The following is a 24746-nucleotide window of genomic DNA, read 5'->3' on the forward strand; positions in this document are numbered from 1 at the left end:
ACATTATCTCACATTTCCTTTAGACTAATATTTAGTTTTCAACAGCTGAGATTTGTATAAACTTTGCTGTCCGTCTCCGACATTTGCAACATTGTTTCAATATTCAAATTCGATCTCCAACTGTCACAGAGTAATGAATGTGTCGGTATGAGACAGACAGGCAGGCAGCTTTTCTCAGCCAGTCGAAATCATGAATCGGCATCGTTTTTATGGATATATACAAAGAAATATCAATAGAAAACAGGTAAAACGGAACGAAGTGCAGCTAGTTTGCAGTCTTCCCAGCTTCAGTTTGAAGTGATTGTGTTAGCTGTGTTGATGGCTAGCTCCTCTGAACAACAGTGTCCTGACGAGTGAGCACATTTTCTATGCCAGGTGAAATCGCGCATCATTAGCTCATTGTTATGGATGTATCCAAATAAATGTCACTAGAAAACAGCTTAAACAAATGCAAATGCAGCTACTTTGTTGTTATTCTGGCAGCACTGTTTGACATGACTGTAAGTTAGCCATAGTTGGCTAGCTAGCTATCTAGCTAGCAAGCAAGGGATAAGAACGTTGCCAACCAGTATGGCAATAGAACATTTAGAACGAACGTCTGGGTCGCGTCCATAGATACTGAACAAAAATACTTAAGGATTGGGTCACGTCTCTGACAACCGAACCGATAGAACGAAGTACCAGCAGGTTTAGGTAGCAACCATAGATTTGTGTCTTGACTATATCTTGTGGAAGGATGAAATATTATGAATACATTCATAAAAATAACGTTTTTAATTAAAATATGTAAATCATTATTTGAATATGTTGGTAACCCGTTGTATAAAAGTGATAATGCCCTCAAAGCCGTTGTTTGGAGGATATATTGATACGGTTTGCATTTTACCTTTAAGGCTATCACTTAAAGGTAAAATGCAATTTGTTGGCTCACACTACTGTAGCTAAACACATTCACAAACTTTAGCTATTTTTAGCCAATCTACACGGATGGCATCTGTCATTCAATTTCTAGCTAATTGCCATCATTATTGCATCTTTGGCATTGCTACTGGACAGCTAGCCCTTGATCATGACTCTCAGTTCTATTCAATGATGTATATAAAATCATTGGTTCCATTACATTACACATAAGAGTCATTTATTGGACGAAGGCGTCTTCTTTAGGGGGAGGTTTGTTAAGAGCCACAACGCTCGGTCTGAACATTATAAACGCATCGCTTGCGGTACGGTTTTGGAAGCATAAGGACCTTATTTTCATATCGACGAGAAATACTTTTCAAAAAACTAAAGGTTAAGTTGATACACGCCTTTTATAGGGTTAGGGTTTCCACACGGCCATATTTCCATGTTACAGCGCATGTTTACGGAAGACAGAGTGGACTATCTCTGCTAATTAGCTATCTGCGTCTCCGAACAACTGTGTGTAAACAGAAGACAGACGCCACAAACGTGTCGTCACTGAAAAATACTGTCGGCTGCAACTGTGTTAAAACCGGTTAAAAAAGTGTGTATTTTGCATTTATGAAATATTTTTTGTGTGATATGAAAGTAGAGGGATTTATGTTTCTAGAACTGTACCGCAATTGAGAATCGATTCACGTTTAGATTGAGTATTTGGCTGTTTTGGCTTCCAAACAGAACATGTAAGGTCCTTGGACTAAGGAGTAGCCTAACATTAGGCTCCTTTAGTCCAATATTGGGCTACTGTGCAGCAGTATGAACGTGTACATTTTTAAAAAATTTACACGTATTAAAGCTGAATCATGGTGACTTATCAGTATTTGCTAGTGTAGTTATGTTTGATCATGCATGTTACCTTTCCCAGTTGAGTTAAGGGAGAATCAGAGATGTGTGCTGCTGTCTACCTGCTGTCTACGGTGACGGGGTACATGATCACCTCTGCCTTGTTATTGAAATGCCCAACACTTCTGCATCGGAGGAAGAGAGAGCCATTCCTAAGCAGACACATATCCCATCGTGGAGGTGAGTGTTGCTGGAATCTTGCTTCATCCATACATGACACACCCATGAAACTGAAAGTACAAAAGGCAGTGCTGTTCCTCAAGACATTTACATTTTAGTCATTTAGCAGACGCTCTTATCCAGAGCGACTTACAGTTAGTGAGTGCATACATGTTCATACTGACATCTTGCTGACTTGCCTCTTACCAACTCCTCTGTCCTGTCTGTATTTGCAGGGGCAGGTGAAAACCTGGAGAACACCATGGCAGCTTTCAAGCAGTGAGTCAAGACCATATCCTCCCATTGAATCGTGCTGCACCATGTCATGTTTTACATAGGCCAACACAGGAGGATTAGGCTAAATATCCAGATTAACAGCAAGCAATGCCATAAGAAGATATATCATGGAACCTAATTGATGATAAACCTACACTCTCTCTATGAAGGAAGTAGGCAGATGGGACCAGATGTCCTTAAGAGTAAAATATACTTCTGCTGAGTGGATTATTCAGCTTGCCAAAATTACTCATATCATCAAGTTTGTTTTATTACTAGTAGAGGATGATTGTGTGTAATTGTAGTCTAGACTCAAAAGTATGAATCATGTCACATCGTTGTGCTGGAGTGCTTTATCATGTACTATGTGTGGATGTTGTAACTGACAGATCACAGACCATATTTTGCCATAATGACATGACACCAACCTTGACATGACATCAATCTTGCATTGTTTGCTCTATAACCTGTTATTTCATATGCCTTGCCACCATGATATATACCGTTCCTTCAGAAAATATTCATACCCTTTGACTTATTCCACATTTTGTTGTGTTACAGCCTGAATTCAAAATGGATTCAAATAATTGTTTTCTCCTCTCTTTCATGTTGATGAAATGGTCTATGACTCTGTCATATAGTACATGCTTTTAGTTTTAGTTTTCCAAGGCTACATGGCTAAAATGCTTGCTTGCTAGCCTAACTTATTTTCATGGGCAACGTTGAGCCAGCTAGTTAACATTAGCCTACTACATCTAGCTACATATTGAACTTCCACCCTCTCAGGCCAGGGGCACAATGTATGAATTTATGGTTAGATAATTTACATTTTACATTTACGTCATTTAGCAGACGCTCTTATCCAGAGCGACTTACAAATTGGTGCATTCACCTTATGATAGCCAGTGGGACAACCACTTTACAATATTATTTTTTTATCAGATCAGAATGCCGTTTATAATCATTGGCAAGCACGTTGAATTAAGTAAAACCACAAGTCCAAATTCCTATCTCCATCCATGGCTAATTTAAGAAAGGGCCAATTTTAGCAAGCTAGCCACTGGAGGACAATGACACAACGAGATGCAACAATTCAAGTTTTTTCTGTCAATGACGTTTTCCTTTTGATGTGATGTGATTGGTGTGAAGCCAAATCCGAACTGGCTTCCCTTGACACTTATTTTTGGTGCACCAGGACCTTTCACAATTGAGCTCACTCAGTTTAGCTCAATGCTGATTGGCTATTATTTTACACTTTTTTATCAAGGAAGGCCAAATGCTCGCTGGCTTCCCTTGCATTCAAAGCAACGGGCAGCAACAATGTCATACTCTTTGACCAGACAGCATCAGATAGATGGGCTACACGTACAGAGACAGAGGGGCGCTGTTTCGCTCGCTTTGATGCTTTCTCCAGTGAAATACATTCAGCCTCTTGCGCATTGAAGGAAAATTATGAAACACAGAGAGACGAAAGATGCATTATTTTATGTATTTAAAAATATATATACAGTGAGGGGAAAAAGTATTTGATCCCCTGCTGATTTTGTACGTTTGCCCACTGACAAAGACATGATCAGTCTATCATTTTAATGGTAGGTTTATTTGAACAGTGAGAGACAGAATAACAAAAAAATCCAGAAAAAACGCATGTCAAAATTTTTATAAATTGATTTGCATTTTAATGAGAGAAATAAGTATTTGACCCCTCTGCAAAACATGACTTAGTACTTGGTGGCAAAACCCTTGTTGGCAATCACAGAGGTCAGACATTTCTTGTAGTTGGCCACCAGGTTTGCACACATCTCAGGAGGGATTTTGTTCCACTCCTCTTTGCAGATATTCTCCAAGTCATTAAGGTTTCAAGGCTGACATTTGGCAACTCGAACCTTCAGCTCCCTCCACAGATTTTCTATGGGATTAAGGTCTGGAGACTGGCTAGGCCACTCCAGGACCTTAATGTGCTTCTTCTTGAGCCAAAGAAAACAAATGATAGTCCAACTAAGCCCAAACCAGATGAGATGGCGTATCGCTGCAGAATGCTGTGGTAGCCATGCTGGTTAAGTGTGCCTTGAATTCTAAATAAATGTCACAGACAGTGTCACCAGCAAAACACCCCCACACCATAACACCTCCTCCACCATAACACAGTCCCCTCTGAACAGTTGATGTTGAGATGTGTCTGTGACTTGAACTCTGTGAAGCATTTATTTGGGCTGCAATTTCTGAGGCTGGTAACTCTAATGAATGTATCCTCTGCAGCAGAGGTAACTCTGGGTCATCCATTCCTGTGGCAGTCCTCATGAGAGCCAGTTTCATCATAGCGCTTGATGGTTTTTGCGACTGCACTTGAAGAAACTTTCAAAGTTCTTGAAATGTTCCGTATTGACTGACCTTCATGTCTTAAAGTAATGATGGACTGTCATTTCTCTTTTCTTATTTGAGCTGTTCTTGCCATAATATGGACTTGGTCTTTTACCCCCCGACCTTGTCACAACACAACTGATTGGCTCAAACGCATTAAGAAGGAAAGAAATTCCACAAATTAACTTTTAAGAATGCACACCTTTTAATTCAAATGCATTCCAGGTGACTACCTCATGAAGCTGGTTGAGAGAAAGCCAAGAGTCTGCAAAGCTGTCATCAAAGCAAAGGGTGGCTATTTGAAGAATCTCAAATATAAAATATATTTTGATTTGTTTAACACTTTTTTTGGTTACTACATGATTCCATATGTTATTTCATAGTTTTGATGTCTTCACTATTATTCTACAATGTAAAAATAAAGAAAAACCCTTGAATGAGTGGGTGTGTCCAAACTTTTGACTGGTAGTGTATATTGGTCAATTATTGGGGGGAAGCCTGGCTTCTCTTGGCCTCCATGAATACACACCACTTAGTAGGAGCCATTTTGAAGTGTAGTTAACGGAGTTGAATTGGTTAACCTCACTCCTTAGCTTGAAATGCCAACACCTGTGCCATCGACTTGCTAGCGTTTTGGTGGTGTAGTTGGCTAAGACATTGTCAAGAGGGCGGTCGTGTGTTTGCGAGACAGATAAATCCCAGTAGGGGAGGAAGATATACTGTTCAGCAAGCAGCATGACATCCATTATGTGTGTGTGTGTACCCTGTCTAGATTTGTTGATGCGATCCTCAACTTCCTGCTGGTGTGGTACTAGTGTGTGTGTGTGTGTGTGTGTGTGTTATTGTCTCCTTTACATGTATCCAGTGCAGTGGACCTTGGCACTGACATGCTGGAGCTGGACTGTCACATGACCAAGGACGAGCAGGTGGTCGTGTTACATGATGCCAACCTGGAGAGGTCGACTGGCGTCTGTGCCCACCTCTCTGACGTGGCCTACGCCGTGAGTATTGCAAGGTTGGCTTCTCAACAGTCATATAAAACTTAGCCTACGTACTTTACCTAGGCCTCATTGCAGCAAGTGGTCGGTAAGGACTCCACAAGGTCCCTCCATTTCTTCCTGTCTTTGGCTATTTTAGACGCCTCTTTCCTGGTCTGGTCTTGAACTCGGCTTTCATGTAATTTTACTCCCCAGTCTTTTGTTGTACTTATCTCCCTATTAGAATAGATCCTGTCAAAAGCTTAAATCTGACTTTTGACCAAATAATACATCTAAAGGGATTAGTGCGATATCAGATTTTCTTTGGCAAAAAAGAGAACACGAAGCAAACTAAACTCTATGGTCCTTTAAAACCTACTTTTGCAAGCTATAGCTTGCAAAATAAACAAATGTGACTCTGGGTGACTACATAAGGCTGTTTTTTTCCAACATTAGGAATGTTTTCCTCAAGTAATGAAGTCCGCTTCATGTTTTGTTTCCTTTACTTCCTTACTTCCTAGTATCGCGATACTGGTATCGTGACAACACTAAAAGGGATATGCATGATAAAATGTGTGTACTATGTTTGTTCTCTATAGGATCTGCCTCCTTACCTGTGCAAGCTTGGTGTGACTTTCCAGAGAGGTGAGTATCACTGTTTGTATGCGGTACATGCTGCTTTGGCAGGTGTGGATGTGTCCTTATTTTTTCCCTGTCTGTGTCAACAGAATGCGTCTGTGAGGGAGGGGAGGACAAACGCATTCCTCTCCTCAGGGACGTGTTCGAGGCCTTCCCGAAGACCCCTGTCAACATCGACATCAAGGTCAACAATGACACACTTATCAAGAAGGTGTGTCTGTGTGTGTGTGCCCTGGGGTTAGACATTTCAGGAAAGAAGTGGGTGCTTTGAGTGTGTGATGGGATAAGTGTTCTCATCAAATGGTTGTCATTGTGGTGGGTTGTGAATTTGTTTGTTCTGCAGGTCTCAGAGCTGGTTGTGAAGTATGACAGAGAACACCTCACTGTTTGGGGCAACTCTAGCAACCAGATTGTGCAGAAGTGTTACAAGGAGGTAACCAAAGGCTAATTGCCTTGTATAATTATATATTCTGTTTATGCTTGATAATATTTACCTTGATCAACATAAACTTGAAGTGCACATGATATGTACCCATTTTTATGATGACCGTTTGGGAAGAACCTTTTAGCACATAGGAGGACTGAGTTCTTTGTCATACCAGGAAAGCTGGATTGCGGACTTGTATTCATCACCACCTTCTGCTTTTCTCTGACTGTGTTGTAGAACCCTCGTATCCCAGTGCTGTTCAGCATGCGCAGGGTTCTAATGCTGGTGGGGCTCTTCTACACCGGCCTCCTGCCCTTTGTGCCCCTCAGAGAGCAGTTCCTGGAGATCCCCATGCCCTCCATTGTCACTAAGTATGCAACATGCAGACACACACACACTTTTAACTTAGCTTAGGCCATCAGCTTAAATGTTACACCTATCCTCCTTGATTCTAGTGTTTGTATGACACGGGTAAAAGAGTAAACCACGGAGCTAATAATGAGATGACTCCCCATTTCTTTGGAGCAAGGGGCATTTAAGAGCGGCGAGATGGAAGTCAGAGATAGTATTATAGAAAGTGATGGGCAGGAGGAAGACAAGACGCCATTTGTCTACTGACAAACTAGTTGCTGCATTAATAGACATTGACACTGATCTGGTAGCCTTTGAAAATATTGATGTCATATATGAAATATCCATGTCATTGACCATGTTTACATGCACTAATAATTCGATATTAAGATGATTATGGCAATACTCAGTTTGGCATTAGTCATGTAAACACCTTACAATGATTATCTTAATCTGTGTAAGATCATATAATCGAAGTAAGCATAAACTAGGGATGTTGATGGTTAACTGTTAATCGGTTAGCCGCAGAAAATTAATTTGACTGTTCATGCTTATCGGTCTAAAGGTTAATTTGCATGATTTAGTGCAATTAAATTGGTACATGTGTATTTTTGTTAGTCGTCATGTATCTTATTTATCACATGCGCACAGCATACAGAGCCTACTTAGAGCGGAATATCACCTGTCGGACAGCGAAAGCTGCAGCTCTTCCCACCGATTTGTTGCTGTAGTGAAACGTGTTCTTATAAACCCAATCATTGTGCAACAATTCTGAATGCAATAGTGTGTTAAAAACAGAGTTTTGATGGCCACGATTAAAAAGAGGCGCTTTCTACTGCCACAATTTTTTATTTCTCAACTCCTAATTGAAGCGCGTCCTCCATTCGCCATATAGGCAGTACGGTAGGCAGGCTATCAGCGTGTCACCACCTTGCAATCTGAGCTGGAGGCAGTATGCAAAATCGGATTTTGGCTAGGCTACTTTGAAGCAAGGTAAGACATGCCTCATAATATGAAGTAAAACGTCCAGGTTTCAAACAATTATATGTTTCAAACAAAGTATATGTTTTGAAAATGCATACTGCCTCCAGCTCAGATTGCCAGGTGGTGACATATATATACACACTACCGTTCAAAAGTTTGGGGTCACTTAGAAATGTCCTTGTTTTCGAAAGAAAAGCAATAAATACAAAAGATTAAGATGGGCAGTCTGAGATATGTTTTTTCTTTGCAACTCTGCATAGAAGGTCAGCATCCCGGAGTCGCCTCTTCACTGTTGACGTTGAGACTAGTGTTTTGCGGGTGTCTTTTAATGAAGCTGCCAGTTGAGGACCTGTGGAGGCGCCTGTTTCTCAAACTAGACACTCCAATGTATTTGTCCTCTTGCTCAGTTGTGCACCAGGGCCTCCCACTCCTCTTTCTATTCTGGTTAGAGCCAGTTTGCGCTGTTCTGTGAAGTCAGTAGTACACAGCGTTGTACGAGATCTTCAGTTTCTTGGCAATTTCTCGCATAGAATAGCCTTCATTTCTCAGAACAAAAATAGACTGACGAGTTTCAGAAGAAAGTTCTTTGTTTCTGGCCATTTTGATTCTGTAATCGAACCCACAATTGCTGATGCTCCAGATACTCAACTAGTCTCAAGAAGGCCAGTTGTATTGCTTCTTTAATCAGCAAAACAGTTTTCAGCTGTGCTAACATAATTGCAAAAGGGTTTTCTAATGATCAATTAGCCTTTTAAAATGAAAAATGTGGATTATCAAACACAACGTGCCATTGGAACACAGGACTGATGGTTGCTGATAATGGGCCTCTGTACACCTATGTAGATATTGCCTCCATGAACAGCAGGAAGCAGATTGTACAGTCAACTTTCCTGCCAATTCTTGACTATGGTGACACCATTTACCAGAATGCAGCAGCCACTACTTTTAAACCTTTGGATGCCCTCTACCATAGCGCCCTTTGCTTTATTACAGGTGACAGTTTTAATACTCATCACTGCATCCTGTATCAGAAGGTCGGCTGGACCTCACTAAAGTCCTCTAGATCACTTCAATACTCCCTTTTTGTTTGCAAAGCTCTGCTCCACAAGCTTCCAACCTACCTCACTTCCCTGTTGAAATATACTGAACAGAAATATAAACACAACATGCAACAATTTCAAAGATTTTACTGAGTTACAGTTCATATAAGGAAATCAGTCAATTCAAATACATTCATTAGGCTCTAATCTATGGTTTTCACGTCTGGGATTACAGATACAGTGGGGGAAAAAAGTATTTAGTCAGCCACCTATTGTGCAAGTTCTCCCACTTAAAAAGATGAGAGAGGCCTGTAATTTTCATCATTGGTACACGTCAACTATGACAGACAAAATGAGAAAACAAAATCCAGAAAATCACATTGTAGGATTTGTAATGAATTTATTTGCAAATTATGGTGGAAAATAAGTATTTGGTCAATAACAAAAGTTTCTCAATACTTTGTTATATACCCTTTGTTGGCAATGACACGGGTCAAACGTTTTCTGTAAGTCTTCACAAGGTTTTCACACACTGTTGCTGGTATTTTGGCCCATTCCTCCATGCAGATCTCCTCTAGAGCAGTGATGTTTTGGGGCTGTCGCTGGGCAACACGGACTTTCAACTCCCTCCAAAGATTTTCTATGGGGTTGAGATCTGGAGACTGGCTAGGCCACTCCAGGACCTTGAAATGCTTCTTACGAAGCCACTCCTTCGTTGCCCGGGCGGTGTGTTTGGGATCATTGTCATGCTGAAAGACCCAGCCACGTTTCATCTTCAATGCCCTTGCTGATGGAAGGAGGTTTTCACTCAAAATCTCACGATACATGGCCCCATTCATTCTTTCCTTTACACGGATCAGTCGTCCTGGTCCCTTTGCAGAAAAACAGCCCCAAAGCATGATGTTTCCATCCCCATGCTTCACAGTAGGTATGGTGTTCTTTGGATGCAACTCAACATTCTTTGTCCTCCAAACACGACGAGTTGAGTTTTTACCAAAAAGTTATATTTTGGTTTCATCTGACCATATGGCATTCTCCCAATCCTCTTCTGGATCATCCAAATGCACTCTAGCAAACTTCAGACGGGCCTGGACATGTACTGGCTTAAGCAGGGGGACACGTCTGGCACTGCAGGATTTGAGTCCCTGGCGGCGTAGTGTGTTACTGATGGTAGGCTTTGTTACTTTGGTCCCAGCTCTCTGCAGGTCATTCACTAGGTCCCCCCGTGTGGTTCTGGGATTTTCGCTCACCGTTCTTGTGATCATTTTGACCCCACGGGGTGAGATCTTGCGTGGAGCCCCAGATCGAGGGAGATTATCAGTGGTCTTGTATGTCTTCCATTTCCTAATAATTGCTCCCACAGTTGATTTCTTCAAACCAAGCTGCTTACCTATTGCAGATTCAGTCTTCCAGCCTGGTGCAGGTCTACAATTTTGTTTCTGGTGTCCTTTGACAGCTCTTTGGTCTTGGCCATAGTGGAGTTTGGAGTGTGACTGTTTGAGGTTGTGGACAGGTGTCTTTTATACTGATAACAAGTTCAAACCGGTGCCATTAATACAGGTAACGAGTGGAGGACAGAGGAGCCTCTTAAAGAAGTTGTTACAGGTCTGTGAGAGCCAGAAATCTTGCTTGTTTGTAGGTGACCAAATACTTATTTTCCACCATAATTCGCAAATAAATTCATAAAAAATCCTACAATGTGATTTTCTGGATTTTTTTTCTCAATTTGTCTGTCATAGTTGACGTGTACCTATGATGAAAATTACAGGCGTCTCATCTTTTTAAGTGGGAGAACTTGCACAATTGGTGGCTGACTAAATACTTTTTTCCCCCACTGTATGCATCTGTTGGTCACAGATACCTTTAAAAAAAAGTATTGGCGTGGATTAGAAAACCATACTCAATAGATGACATGTCTGGTGTGTATGCAGGCCATGGAAGAACTGGGACATTTTCAGCTTCCAGGATAGATCCTTGCGATATGGGGCTGTGCATTATCATGCTGAAACGAGGTGATGGCAGCGGATTAATGGCACAACATGGGCCTCAGGATCTCGTCACGGTATCTCTGTGCATTCAGATTGCCATCGATAAAATGCAGTTGTGTTCGTTGTCCGTAGCTTATGCCTGCGCATATCATAACCCCACCGCCACCATGGGGCACTCTGGCCACAACGTTGATATCAGCAAACCGCTCGCCCACACAACACCATACACGTGGTCTGCGGTTGTGAGGCGGTTGTACATACTGCCAAATTATCGAAAACGATGTTGGAGGCGGCTTATGGTAGAGAAATGAACATTCAATTCTCTGGCAACAGCTCTGGTGGACATTCCTGCAGTCAGCATGCCAATTGTACGCTCCCCCTCAACTTGAGACATCTGTGGCATTGTGTTGTGTGACAAAACTGCACATTTTAGAGTGACCTTTTATTGTCCCCAGCACAAGGTGCACCTGTGTAATGATCTTGCTGTTTAATCAGTTTCTTGATATGCCACACCTGTCAGGTGGATGGATTATCTTGTCAAAGGAGAAATGCTCACTAACAGGGATGTAAACACATTTTTCACTAAGTTTGAGAGAAATAAGCCTTTTGTGCATATAGAAAATATTTGGGATCTTTTGTTTCAAATCAAATCAAATCAAATTTTATTGGTCACATGCGCCGAATACAACAGGTGCAGACATTACAGTGAAATGCTTACTTACAGCCCTTAACCAACAGTGCATTTATTTTTTACAAAAAAAGTAAAAATAACAACAAAAAAAGTGTTGAGAAAAAAAAGAGCAGAAGTAAAATAAAGTAACAGTAGGGAGGCTATATATACAGGGGGGTACCGTTGCAGAGTCAATGTGCGGGGGCACCGGCTAGTTGAGGTAATATGTACATGTGGGTAGAGTTAAAGTGACTATGCATAAATAATTAACAGAGTAGCAGCAGCGTAAAAAGGATGGGGTGGGGGGGCAGTGCAAATAGTCCAGGTAGCCATGATTAGCTAGCTGTTCAGGAGTCTTATGGCTTGGGGGTAGAAGCTGTTGAGAAGTCTTTTGGACCTAGACTTGGCACTCCGGTACCGCTTGCCGTGCGGTAGCAGAGAACAGTCTATGACTAGGGTGGCTGGAGTCTTTGACAATTTTGAGGGCCTTCCTCTGACACCGCCTGGTATAGAGGTCCTGGATGGCAGGAAGCTTGGCCCCAGTGATGTACTGGGCCGTACGTACTACCCTCTGTAGTGCCTTGCGGTCGGAGGTCAAGCAGTTGCCATACCAGGCGGTGATGCAACCAGTCAGGATGCTCTCGATGGTGCAGCTGTATAATTTTTTGAGGATCTGAGGACCCATGCCAAATCTTTTCAGTCTCCTGAGGGGGAATAGGCTTTGTCGTGCCCTCTTCACGACTGTCTTGGTGTGTTTGGACCATGATAGTTCGTTGGTGATGTGGACACCAAGGAACTTGAAGCTCTCAACCTGTTCCACTACAGCCCCGTCGATGAGAATGGGGCCGTGCTCAGTCCTCTTTTTTTTCCTGTAGTCCACAATCATCTCCTTTGTCTTGGTCACGTTGAGGGAGAGGTTGTTGTCCTGGCACCACACGGCCAGGTCTCTGACCTCCTCCCTATAGGCTGTCTCATCGTTGTCGGGTGATCAGGCCTACCACTGTTGTGTCGTCGGCAAACTTAATGATGGTGTTGGAGTCGTGCCTGGCCATGCAGTCATGGGTGAACAGAGAGTACAGGAGGGGACTGAGCACACACCCCTGAGGGCCCCCGTGTTGAGGATCAGTGTGGCAGATGTGTTGTTACCTACCCTTACCACCTGGGGGCGGCCCGTCAGGAAGTCCAGGATCCAGTTGCAGAGGGAGGTGTTTAGTCCCAGGATCCTTAGCTTAGTGATGAGCTTAGAGGGCACTATGGTGTTGAATGCTGAGCTGTAGTCAATGAATAGCATTCTCACGTAGGTGTTCCTCTTGTCCAGGTGGGAAAGGGCAGTGTGGAGTGCAATAGAGATTGCATCATCTGTGGATCTGTTGGGGCGGTATGCAAATTGGAGTGGGTCTAGGGTTTCTGGGATAATGCTGTTGATGTGAGCCATGACCAGCCTTTCAAAGCACTTCATGGCTACAGACGTCAGTGCTACGGGTCGGTAGTCATTTAGGCAGGTTATCTTAGAGTCCTTGGGCACGGGGACTATGGTGGTCTGCTTGAAACATGTTGGTATTACAGACTCAGTCAGGGACATGTTGAAAATGTCAGTGAAGACACTTGCCAGTTGGTCAGCACATGCTCGGAGTACACGTCCTGGTAATCCGTCTGGCCCTGGGCCTTGTGAATGTTGACCTGCTTAAAAGTCTTACTCACATCGGCTACGGAGAGCGTGATCACAGTCATCCGGAACAGCTGGTGCTCTCATGCATGCTTCAGTGTTGCTTGCCTCGAAGCGAGCATAGAAGTGGTTTAGCTCGTCTGGTAGGCTTGTGTCACTGGGCAGCTCACGGCTGTGCTTCCCTTTGAAGTCTGTAATAGTTTTCAAGCCCTGCCACATCCGACGAGCGTCAGAGCCAGTGTAGTACGATTCAATCTTAGTCCTGTATTGACTCTTTGCCTGTTTGATGGTTCGTCGGAGGTCATAGCGGGATTTCTTATAAGCGTCCGGGTTAGAGTCCCGTTCCTTGAAAGCGGCAGCTCTACCCTTTAGCTCAGTGCGGATGTTTCCTGTAATCCATGGCTTCTGGTTGGGTATGTACGTACGGTCACTGTGGGGACGACATCATCGATGCACTTATTGATGAAGCCAGTGACTGATGTGGTGTACTCATCAATGCTGTCTGAAGAATCCCGGAACATGTTCCAGTCTGTGCTAGCAAAACAGTCCTGTAGCTTAGCATCTGCGTCATCTGACCACTTTTTTATTAACCGAAGTCACTGGTGCTTCCTGCTTTAGTTTTTGCTTATAAGCAGGAATCAGGAGGATAGAGTTATGGTCAGATTTGCCAAATGGAGGGCGAGGGAGAGCTTTGTATGCGTCTCTGTGTGTGGAGTAAAGGTGGTCTAGAGCTTTTTTCCTCTGGTTGCACATTTAACATGCTGGTAGAAATTAGGTAGAACGGATTTAAGTTTCCCTGCATTAAAGTCCCCGGCCACTAGGAGCGCTGCATCTGGATGAGCGTTTTCCTGTTGATTTATGGCCTTGTACAACTCATTCAGTGCAATCTTAATGCCAGCATTGGTTTGTGGTGGTAAATAGACAGCTATGAAAAATATAGATGAAAACTCTCTTGGTAAATAGTGTGGTCTACAGCTTATCATAAGATACTCTACCTCAGGCGAGCAAAACCTTGAGACTTCCTTCAGCTCAGGAAACATGGGACCAACACTTTACATGTTGCGTTTATATTTTTGTTCAGTGTATAAAAATATGAGACACCAAACCAGTTCGCAGGGTTGGTTAACTCTTGAGGTCCCGCTTGTCTCCACAAAGTTAGATAAATCCGCCTTTTAGTTTTAATGCCCCACAGTTATGGAATACCTTACAAAACGAATTACACCTGGATTCCCTGGTCTCAATTGGGTTCCCCTAAATAAATTAAAGTTAATAAAATATGCCATTGAAACTAGCTTTACTCTCCTCTTCTATAGGTTTTCATATCAACATTTGTTGTCCAGAAGCCAAAGTCACAATCCTAGTCATATTAGCAACCCATCATAGTTGTTGCATCTTTAGATTCCCCCTCTTTCAAATGTTCTAACAGATTTTCATCTCTGTCATATATGGAACCGCTCGCATCAGGTGCGCTTTTTTCGAATGTTTCCCCACGAATTGCATTTTGGCAAATGATTGAAAATGTGGTTTTACATTGGCTGCTTTAATTACAGGAGTTGCATGTTTGATAATATAGCCTTTTGGCTGTGAGACGATATGCTTGCTATTGTTGTATGTTTCAATTAAGCTCTTAATTAAATATTTCTGTTCCGTGTATGCATGCGTAGTATTTTCTGTTGGTCATGTTATTTCACTGTTTGGAACAAATGTAACCATTTGTTAACCGGTTAATGAGGGTCGGTTAGTCAGCAGCAAAATAGACATTTGCATACCTACCATAAACCGATTTAAAACACCTGTTTTTCCCCCCCCTCTCTTTCGAATTATTAGGACATGTAAACACCTTAATCGGAGTTCCTGCGGTGTATTTGTTCTGCACATGTGCTATCACGAGCAGCAGGGCCTCCCTCTTTGGCTCGAGTGAAGTGAGTTCTAAAAATCTGAAAGTATGCATTTTAGAAATAGTTTACACATACCAACTTTATATGTCCGAACTCAGAATCAAATAGGCTTTCCCAAAAATGATATGGTCGCTGTTTTAAGAACGTTTCTTTTGATTGCTGACTTTCTGCATTTTTTCCATCAAGTCCCATCAGGCAACTTGATTTGTCAGATGTCTGTGTAAACAGGATTATTAGGGAAATTGTTGTTCTTGCAAAGCATGCAAACGTTTTAACCAAACTATTATATTAAGCTGAGTATTTTATAATAATCATAAATGTATTCAATGATTCTACCCAGTAACATTTAGTCAAGTATCTTATTGTAAGATAAGTGGAGTCCTACCTCCCCTCACGTTCTCTCTATCCACTGGCTCTCCACCCTCTCTTATTTATGAGTCTCCCGGTCGCGGCCGGCTGCGACAGAGCCTGGATTCGAACCAGGATCTCTAGTGGCACAGTTAGCACTGCAATGCAGTGCCTTAGACCACTGCGCCACTCAGGAGGTCTTATCTGGAATAATATGTTGCCGTTTGAAAGTTGATCTCTGGGCACAATTAAATGATTCAAATAACATGCCTGTTTGTTCTCTGGATTGTAAATGCTTTCCAATTTGGAAGTAAGCCAAACAGCAGGGATCATAGGGATGACGGCAGGTAGCTTAGTGGTTAAGAGCGTTGTGCCAGTAACCGAAAGGTCGCTGGTTCTAATCCCCGAGCCGACTAGGTGAAAAATCTGTCGATGTGCCCTTGAGCAAGGCACTTAACCCTAATTGCTCCTGTAAGTCGCTCTGGATAAGAGCGTCTGCTAAATGACCAATTATTTATTTATTATTTATTTATAATAAATGCCTTTCCATTTAAAGCAGCTGAATTTGGACGTAAACAGAGGTTGAGTTGAGGCCACTATGTGGTTTGTTATAAGCTAGCCGTGTTTCTTTTTCATTTTTGTTCACCGGAGGGGCCCTTTAAAGGGATTCTGTGAGATTCTGTCAATTTTTCTTCTTACTCAGAGTCAGTTGAAATCATGGATACTGCTAGTGTACCTGTAGACTTCCAGTCATTGTGCTAAAGCTAGTTAGCGTTGGCTCGCAAAACTACCTTGAACTTCCTTCATACTGTATGCAGAGACATAAAAATGGTTCATTTGACTCTTGGTAAGTAGAAAAACGGCTTATGCGCCAGAATCTCGCACTATCCTTTAATCTTTAAAGAGGATTGACCTGTAGAAATACCTGAATTCTAAAGTTGGGTAAAAAAGTGTACTTTCGATTCCTTCATTTTCCCTTATGTATTGCCTGTGTTGTGTTTTTGTGATTCCACAGACATCTTATGAGGGATCCTGATAAGATGACCAGGAGTCAGCATGTCATCACCTGGCTGGCAGATACGTAAGTGTAATAATCTGAGATGACTGTACCCTCCACTTGGAACAACTGCTCCATTGCACACTTCAGAAGGAGCATGCATAGCATTACGTTTGGACGTCTGGTGAGTGGTTGACTGTAGCTGTGGTCCAGAACAGGTGATATGTAATATTATAAATGATGAGGTTCATTAATCAGGGTCTAAAGACTGTTTCTCCTGCAGCCTGCTGATGAGAAGAGCTCTGTTCAATCACTTAACAGCAAGGGGAATACAAGTAAGGCCATTCTGACAAAACTGCTATCAATCGCTTTTATCACAGTCACTTTGCTCTGCTCGTGCTCATACTTGTTTAATTCCAGGTTTATGTGTGGGTGCTGAACGACGAGAAGGACTTTAAGAGAGCCTTTGACCTGGGAGCCACAGGTGTCATGACTGACTACCCCACCAAGTTGAGGGACTTCATGGAGAAGAATGGCACTGCTAAATGCCTAAATAAACTAAAGACTGAATGACGTGCCAAAGTCGCCACGTTCCCACCACTAAAGCCAACTGACCTGCCAAAGTATCTCCAGACTCCCATCGGACTCCAGACCTTGGCTATTCTGGGAGGCGTTGGCGTGTTGATGTACGCACAGAGGATGATCACCCAAGATTCCCCTTGTTGTGTCCATGTAGATACAGAACTGTTTGAACACCAGCACAGGCAGCTAAGATTATTTGGCCTTTGTCCTGCACTTCAACTGGGCAATAAAACTTGTTAATGTATCTACTTTTACAGTAGTTAAAAAAAAAAAGTTTGATTAATGTAACATGGCCAGTTAATATGTTAATCGTAGGAGAGGGATATTTGATCAAGAAGTGGTTCAATATTCAGTATGTTATTGTGTTTTGCTGTTTGACAGATAATGCACGCATCTGTCAAATTCAAGACTTCATTCAGTGCCAGTCTGTTTGTGCTGTCATGCCAACACCATTGCCCATTGTCAAGCCAAACATGGCATGACAATGAGTGAAAAGGAGTTGGCATGATAGCATAAATAGACTGGCACTACAATTAGTCTTACATTTGTGTAATAGCAAAGTAAAGTGACTGAGACCTGTTTTTAATTATTATTTTTCACCTGCAGAATCAATAGAATTTAAAGTGTTTATTTTTTGCAATTTAGATTGTTTAAAAAAAAAAGTATTGATTGTAAAATGGTATTGAAATATGAAATGTATTTGATGTTTGGTTGTGACCCGATCCCGCCTCCCTCTTTAAACTTGCAACCTCATTGGACGTAATTCCACCTGCCAATTAACGTTGTCCATCCTTTTGGTTGTTTCAGGCAAATGCCCGTAGTTGGGAAGGAGAAGCGGGGATCCGCAACAAGTCTATTTGATGGAAACACATGATTGCTAGGGAACAGTGACAAAAGGCTGTTTTATATACATGTTTTTTTATCATAATGTTTGGTTTCGAAAGTGAACGCAGTGTTGCGCTTGGTTGGCGGATCTGCACAGCTATACCAAAGATTTGAATAACTAAACCAAGATAGACCACAGTCTTTCGTTTCCAATGGGAACAAATGAGTCATAGTGGGCATATAAAGGAAGAAGGTGGGCAGAGCCAAGCATGAGCTAGCGAGATCCTATTGGCGCGTTATACCAGGTATCTGCATATTTCCGTTAGGGAACGCTTACTCTGTGAAGTGCGCTTGTGCAATAACTCAATTCGCCTTTGCGCTCCTAAACAACGCGATTTTTAAAAAACGTTTTCAAAGGGTAAAGTCTATTAAACTTAGTCCACTCTGTTCCTAACATAATCTAGTTTTGGGAACAGAAAACGGTATTGAGATCAAATGATTCATAGATGAGAACATTTGCAGAATCCATCTCGTTACATCTTCTCCCACTGCCGGCCAGTGGGCTTCCTCTCACTACCACTCATATTTGGTAGTGAGTGGAAACGCCAAGTGGATGCTTGATATTTATACATCTGGTGAAATATCTATCTCATTGTTCTATCTGTGGCTGTACTGAGACAGGTAGTAGGCATGGCAGGTAGCTCAGATGGGAGTAAATCTGAGCTGGATGAAGGTAGTAGGATTAGTGATGTGACTACCTGCACAACTGTACGGAAAGAAAGTTGGAAATGTTCAGAAAAGGGGATGAGGGTGGATTTACCATAGATGGAAGGGGGGAATCTAGAAGAGCAAACGGGCAGGGAGATGAGGTACATTTACATTTTACATTTTAGTCATTTAGCAGACGCTCTTATCCAGAGCGACATGAGTGCATACATTTTTATTTTTTATACTGGAATCGAACCCACAACCCTGGCGTTGCAAATGCCATGCTCTACCAACTGAGCTACATCCCTGCCGGCCATTCCCTCCCCTACCCTGGACGACACTGGGCCAATTATGCGCCGCCCCATGGGTCTCCCGGTCGCGGCCGGCTACGACAGAGCCTGGATTCGAACCAGGATCTCTAGTGGCACAGCTACATGTACAAGGTACATGAGAACAGTAACGTTGTCAAAGGCCATCAAATCATTATTCTTCCTCTTCTGTGGGTTTTATGGCAGACTACATCCAAAAGTTGTATTGCCGCCTCCAACTGGACACAAAATATATAAAATAAATAATAAATCCATACTTAGTGATACTAACTTACTCCACCCTAATAAAAATAGTACATTGCCAAAACAAACAAAACTCCCATTTCTTCTTCCTTCTTTTAGTTCTCCATAACTCCCTTCTCAGGCTCTACGACCTGAGAGAGTGATACAGCTTTTGCCAATATTCCATGTAACAAAAGAAAATCCATACATAATAGGGAAACTAACTAAATCTACCCAAATAAAATAGTACATTGACAAAACAAAACTCCCATTTCTTCCTTCTTTTAAATCTCCATATCTCCCTTCTCAGATGATGGTGGTACGGCTTTTGACAATATTCCATGTAACTCTTTTGCCGAGAAATCTTTCAGCCCCAGGAACCGTTCCGCTGCAACCACAAAGATTTCTATCTTCCTAGATCTTTTCTCCACCTTGGCAGTGCCATTAATCACCATTGCGATAAAGGCCACAAAGTCCACCGTTTTAACTTTGTCAGGATCATCTTGGTGAAAGGCAACCCCTGCAGCTTGCATTGAAGGCCTATCCACCACCATGGACTCTTCAGGAGCACCATTCAAACCCTCAACCCTTTTAAACGCTGCTGCATAGGAAATGCTCTGTACAACCCTAACTTTGGCCAATTCATTTTATTTCACCCTTGTCAGGCATTCAGAAGACGTGGCTTCATGGTTCCCACCACAATTGCAACATTTCACTTTTTCATCACTTTTATAAAACATTTAATTATATTTTCCACAACTTGGACATCTCGGTTTCTCCCTTCTGCAAACCCTTGACACATGACCTAAAGCTTTACAGTGATCACACTGCATTTGTCTTGGGATAAATGCTCTGACTTTGTAGTTTATATACCCTTAATATCAAAAAACAAAAGAACAGATAAACTCTTCACTTTTTCATCTTTCACCACTCGAGTCATCCGAAATGCATCAATCACTCCAGGAATATTTTGATAGCATACAATATAGCTAAATATTTTGATAGCATACAATATAGCTCAGTATTTTATTTATACAGTCATTTCTGCTCATCTTTATCAAGGGTTAAATAATTTGGGACCCCCACTGTATAATATAATGTAGGGTCATTCCCTGTAGTATTGTTTTAAAGCTTTACAGTCTTGCTACCAGTCTTCAAAGTTGCTTAGACATGAATGAGCGCGGAGTAACAGTATTTTAGAGGAAGTTCACTAATATCAACCAACAATACTAACGTTCGCCACTATACAGGTTTGGAAAGCAATGGAATACAGCTATCAGAAATCTGTTAATATCCCTAGTGGCCAACAATATAGAAATATATTGCCATCTAGTGACAAGATATAATTTGTACATTTTAGTAATTTAGCAGACGCTCTTATCTAGAGCGACTTACAGGAGCAATTAGGGTTAAGTGCCTTGCTCATGGGCACATTGAAAGATTTTTCACCTAGTCGGCTCGGGCATTCGAACCAGCAACCTTTCGGTTACTTGCCCAATGGTCTTAACAACTAAGCTATCTGCCACCCTGTAGAACAACATACACTACATGACCAAAAGTATGTGGACACCTGCTCGTTGAACATCTCATTCCAATATCATGGGCATTAATATGGAGTTGGTCCCCCTTTTGCTGCTATAACAGCCTCCGCTCTTCTGGGAAGGCTTTCCACTAGATGTTGGAACATTGCGGCGGGGTCCATTCAGCCACAAGAGCATTAGTGAGGTCGGGCACTGATGTTGGGTGATTAGGCCTGTCTTGCAGTCGGCGTTCCAATTCATCCCAAATGCGTTCGATGGGGTTGAGGTTAGGGTTCTGTGCAGGCCAGTCAAGTTCTTCCACACCGATATCGACAAACTATTTCTGTATGGACCTCGCTTTCTCCACGGGGGCATTGTCATGCTAAAACAGGAAAGGGCCTTCCCCAAACTGTTGCCACAAAGTTGGAAGCACAGAATAGTCTAGAAAGTCATTGTATGCTGTAGCGTTAAGATTTCCATTCACTGGAACTAAGGGGCCTAGCCCAAACCAGGAAAAACAGCCCCAGACCATTATTCCTCCTCCACCAAACTTTACAGTTGGCACTATGCATTGGGGCAGATAGCGTTCTCCTGGCATGCGCCAAACCCAGATTTGTCCGTCAGACTGCCAGATGGTGAACCATGATTCATCACTCCAGAGAACGCGTTTCCACTGCTCGAGAGTCCAATGGCTTTACACCACTCCAGCCGACGCTTGGCATTGCGCATGGTGATCTTAGGCTGCTCGGCCATGGAAACCCATTTCATGAAGCTCCTGAAAAACAGTTATTGTGCTGACGTTGCTTCCAGAGGCAGTTTGGAACTCGGTAGTGAGTGTTGCAACCAAGGACAGACGATTTTTACGCGCTACGCACTTCAGCACTCGGCGGTCCCCTTCTGCGAGCTGGTGTGCCCTACCAATTTGCGGCTGAGCCGTTGTTGCTCCTTAACGTTTCCACTTCACAATAACATTACTTACAGTTATCCAGGGCAGCTCTAGCGAACTGACTTGTTGGAAAGGTGGCATCCTATGATGGTGCCATGTTGAAAGTCACTGAGCTCTTCAGTAAAGCCAGTGTACTGCCAATGTTTGTCTATGGAGATTGCATGGCTGTGTGCTCGATTTTATACACAGGTGTGGCTGAAATAGCCGAATCCGCTAAAGGTACTGTCACTGACTTGTCATGATTGACTTCACTGCATTTATCAACCTGTCTTAATACCATTGTGATATTGTAAATTCATTGTTTATTTTCTTTATATTTAAAGGACATCAGCAGAGAGACTGGCTGTGACCCTATACACTTTCTGTTAAAAGGAGAGACATTCACATCTCTCGCCTATGTATTCTGAATAAGTCGCTATGCCATCTCAAAGATTGTCATTGAGACATGCAAGGCACTGTTAAGTGTGTTGAAGACTATATGAAGGTGAAAAGCAATAGCCCAGGGATAAGAAGGCGCCGATAGACATTTACATTTTAGTCATTTAGCAGACGCTCTTATCCAGAGCGACTTACAGTTAGTGAGTGCATACATTATTATTATTATTATTATTATTTTTTTTTTCATACTGGCCCCCCGTGGGAATCGAACCCACAACCCTGGCGTTGCAAACGCCATGCTCTACCAACTGAGCTACATCTCTGCTGGCCATTCCCTCCCCTACCCTGGACGACGCTGGGCCAATTGTGCGCCGCCCCATGGGTCTCCCGGTCACGGCCAGCTACGACAGAGCCTGGATTCGAACCAGGATCCCTAGTGGCACAGCTAGCACTGCGATGCAGTGCCTTAGACCACTGCGCCACTCGGGAGACATGGCCGCCTTGTTTCAGGCTCCTAAGCAACTTTGCAGTATTTCTTTCTTCTTTATGTTATTTCTCACGTTATTAGCCCTAAACAGTCTTTGCATTATTACATAAACCCGGAAATAACTTTTGGATATCAGAGAGGCGGTAACTCACCAGCATTTTGACCAGGAATACGATTTTCCTGAATTGGATCCTTTGTTCGTCCCGTCCAAGGCGAACTTATCCCAGAGGCTGCTCCAAGACGCCGCTGGCGGAGAAGAGATATTCGGAGTGGACTTTTAGTCAGACTCAGGAGGCGTGCACACCATCCACCGCCTCTGAGTATATTACTCGCTAATGTTCAGTCCCTGGACAATAAAGTAAATGAGCTCAGGGCGAGGATCTCGTTCCAGAGATACATCAGGGATTAACATACTCTGTTTCACGGAATCATTGCTCTCTCTGGATATACTGTCCCTGTCCATACAGCCAGCTGGGTTTTCAATACATCATGCGGATAGGACTAAAGAACTATCCGGGAAGAAGAAAGGCGGAGGTGTATGTTTCATGATTAACTACTCATGGTGTGATTGTGGTAACGTACAGGAACTCAAGTCCTTTTGTTCACCCGACCTAGAATACCTCACAATCAAATGCCGACTGCATTACCCTATAGAATTTTCTTCGGTTATCATCACAGGCATGTATATTCCCCCTCATACCGATACCACGACAGCTCTCAAGGAACTACACTGCATATGCTGAAGCCGCATTTATTATAGCTGGGGACTTTAATAAAGCAAATCTGAAAAAACCGCTACCAAAGTTATAACAACACATCGCCTGCAGTACTCGCGCTCAAAAGCTCTCAACCATTGTTACTCTCCTTTCCGGGATGGCTACAAGGCCCTCTCCCGACCTCCCTTTGGCAAATCAGATCATGACTCCATTTTGCTCCTCCCTTCCTATAGGCAGAAACTCAAACAGGAAGTACCCGTGCTAAGGTCTATTCAACGCTGGTCTGACCAATCGGAATTCATGCTTCAAGACTGTTTTGATCACGCGGACTGGGACATGTTCCGGGTTGCCTCTGAGAATATCATTGACGTTTACACTGAAACAGTGACTGAGTTTATCAGGAAGTGTATAGGGGATGTTGTTCCCACTGTGACGATTAAAACCTATCCAAACCAAAAACCGTGGATAGATTGCAGCATTCGTGCAAAACTGAAAGCGTGAACCACCGCATTTAACCACGGCAACGTGACTGGGAATATGATTGAATACAATCAGTCCAGTTATGCCCTCCGTAAGGCAATCAAACAGGCAAAACGTCAGTACAGAGACGAAGTGAAGTCACAATTCAACGGCTCAGACACGAGACGTATGTGGCATGGACTCCAGACAATAACGGAATATAAAGGGACAACCAGCCACATCGCGGACACCGACATCTTGCTCCTGGACAAGCGAAACACCTTCGCCCGCTTTGAGGATAACACACGGGCCGTTCCCAAGGACTGTGAGCTCTCGTTCTCCGTGGCCGAGTTGAGTAAGACATTTAAGCGCGTTAACCCCGCTCAGACGGCATCCCCTAGCATGCGCAGATCACCTGGCTGGAATGTTTACGGACATATTCAATCTCTCCCTATCCCAGTCTGCTGTCCCCACTTGCTTCAAGGTGTACACCATTGTTCCTGTACCATCGACCTGTAGCACTCACTTCTGTCACCATGAAGTGCTTTGAGAGGCTAGTTAAGGAGGAGATCACAATAGATACCGCCCCCAATAGATCCACGGATGATGCAATCGCCATCGCACTGCACACTGCCCTATCCCATCTGGACAAGCGGAATACCTATGTAAGAATGCTGTTCATTGAATACAGCTCAGCCTTCAAAACCATAGTTCCCTCCAAGCTCATCATTAAGCTTGGGGCCCTGGGTCTGAACCCCGCCCTGTGCAACTGGGTCCTGGACTTCCTGACAGGCCGCCCCCAGCTGGTGAAGGTAGTCAACAACACCTCCACTACGCTGATCCCCAACACAGGGGCCCCACAAGGGTGCATACTCAGCCCCCATCCTGTACTCCCTGTTTACCCATGGCTGCGTGGCCACGCACGCCTCCAACTCAATCATCAAGTTTGCAGACGACACAACAGTGGTAGGCCTGATTACCAACAATGAC

General features: G+C 43.0%; 1 protein-coding gene across 7 annotated transcripts in view; it reads left to right on the forward strand.

Annotated features, from left to right (window-relative positions):
* Window positions 1–17934, forward strand: part of LOC121567325 (lysophospholipase D GDPD1) — a 23322-nt gene extending 5388 nt beyond the window's left edge. For 3 of the 7 annotated variants that reach the window (XM_041877279.2, XM_041877275.2, XM_041877277.2), the window contains exons 2-11: window positions 1826–1983; window positions 2199–2241; window positions 5465–5600; window positions 6176–6221; window positions 6305–6426; window positions 6559–6648; window positions 6880–7013; window positions 16603–16668; window positions 16868–16919; window positions 17005–17934. In XM_041877279.2, coding sequence (XP_041733213.1) covers window positions 1848–1983; window positions 2199–2241; window positions 5465–5600; window positions 6176–6221; window positions 6305–6426; window positions 6559–6648; window positions 6880–7013; window positions 16603–16668; window positions 16868–16919; window positions 17005–17157 — 978 coding nt within the window. In that variant the 5' untranslated portion in view covers window positions 1826–1847 and the 3' untranslated portion in view covers window positions 17158–17934. Of the gene's footprint in view, window positions 1–52; window positions 245–352; window positions 376–1125; window positions 1505–1825; window positions 1984–2198; window positions 2242–5464; window positions 5601–6175; window positions 6222–6304; window positions 6427–6558; window positions 6649–6879; window positions 7014–15168; window positions 15264–16602; window positions 16669–16867; window positions 16920–17004 lie in introns of those variants that run through there. The other 4 variants (XM_041877274.2, XM_041877278.2, XM_041877273.2 and 1 more) reach the window with 4 other exon arrangements.
* The last annotated feature ends 6812 nt before the right edge of the window (window positions 17935–24746 follow it).

This window comes from Coregonus clupeaformis, chromosome 6, assembly GCF_020615455.1.
Source record: "Coregonus clupeaformis isolate EN_2021a chromosome 6, ASM2061545v1, whole genome shotgun sequence".
In the NCBI taxonomy this organism is placed as follows: Eukaryota; Metazoa; Chordata; class Actinopteri; order Salmoniformes; family Salmonidae; genus Coregonus; species Coregonus clupeaformis.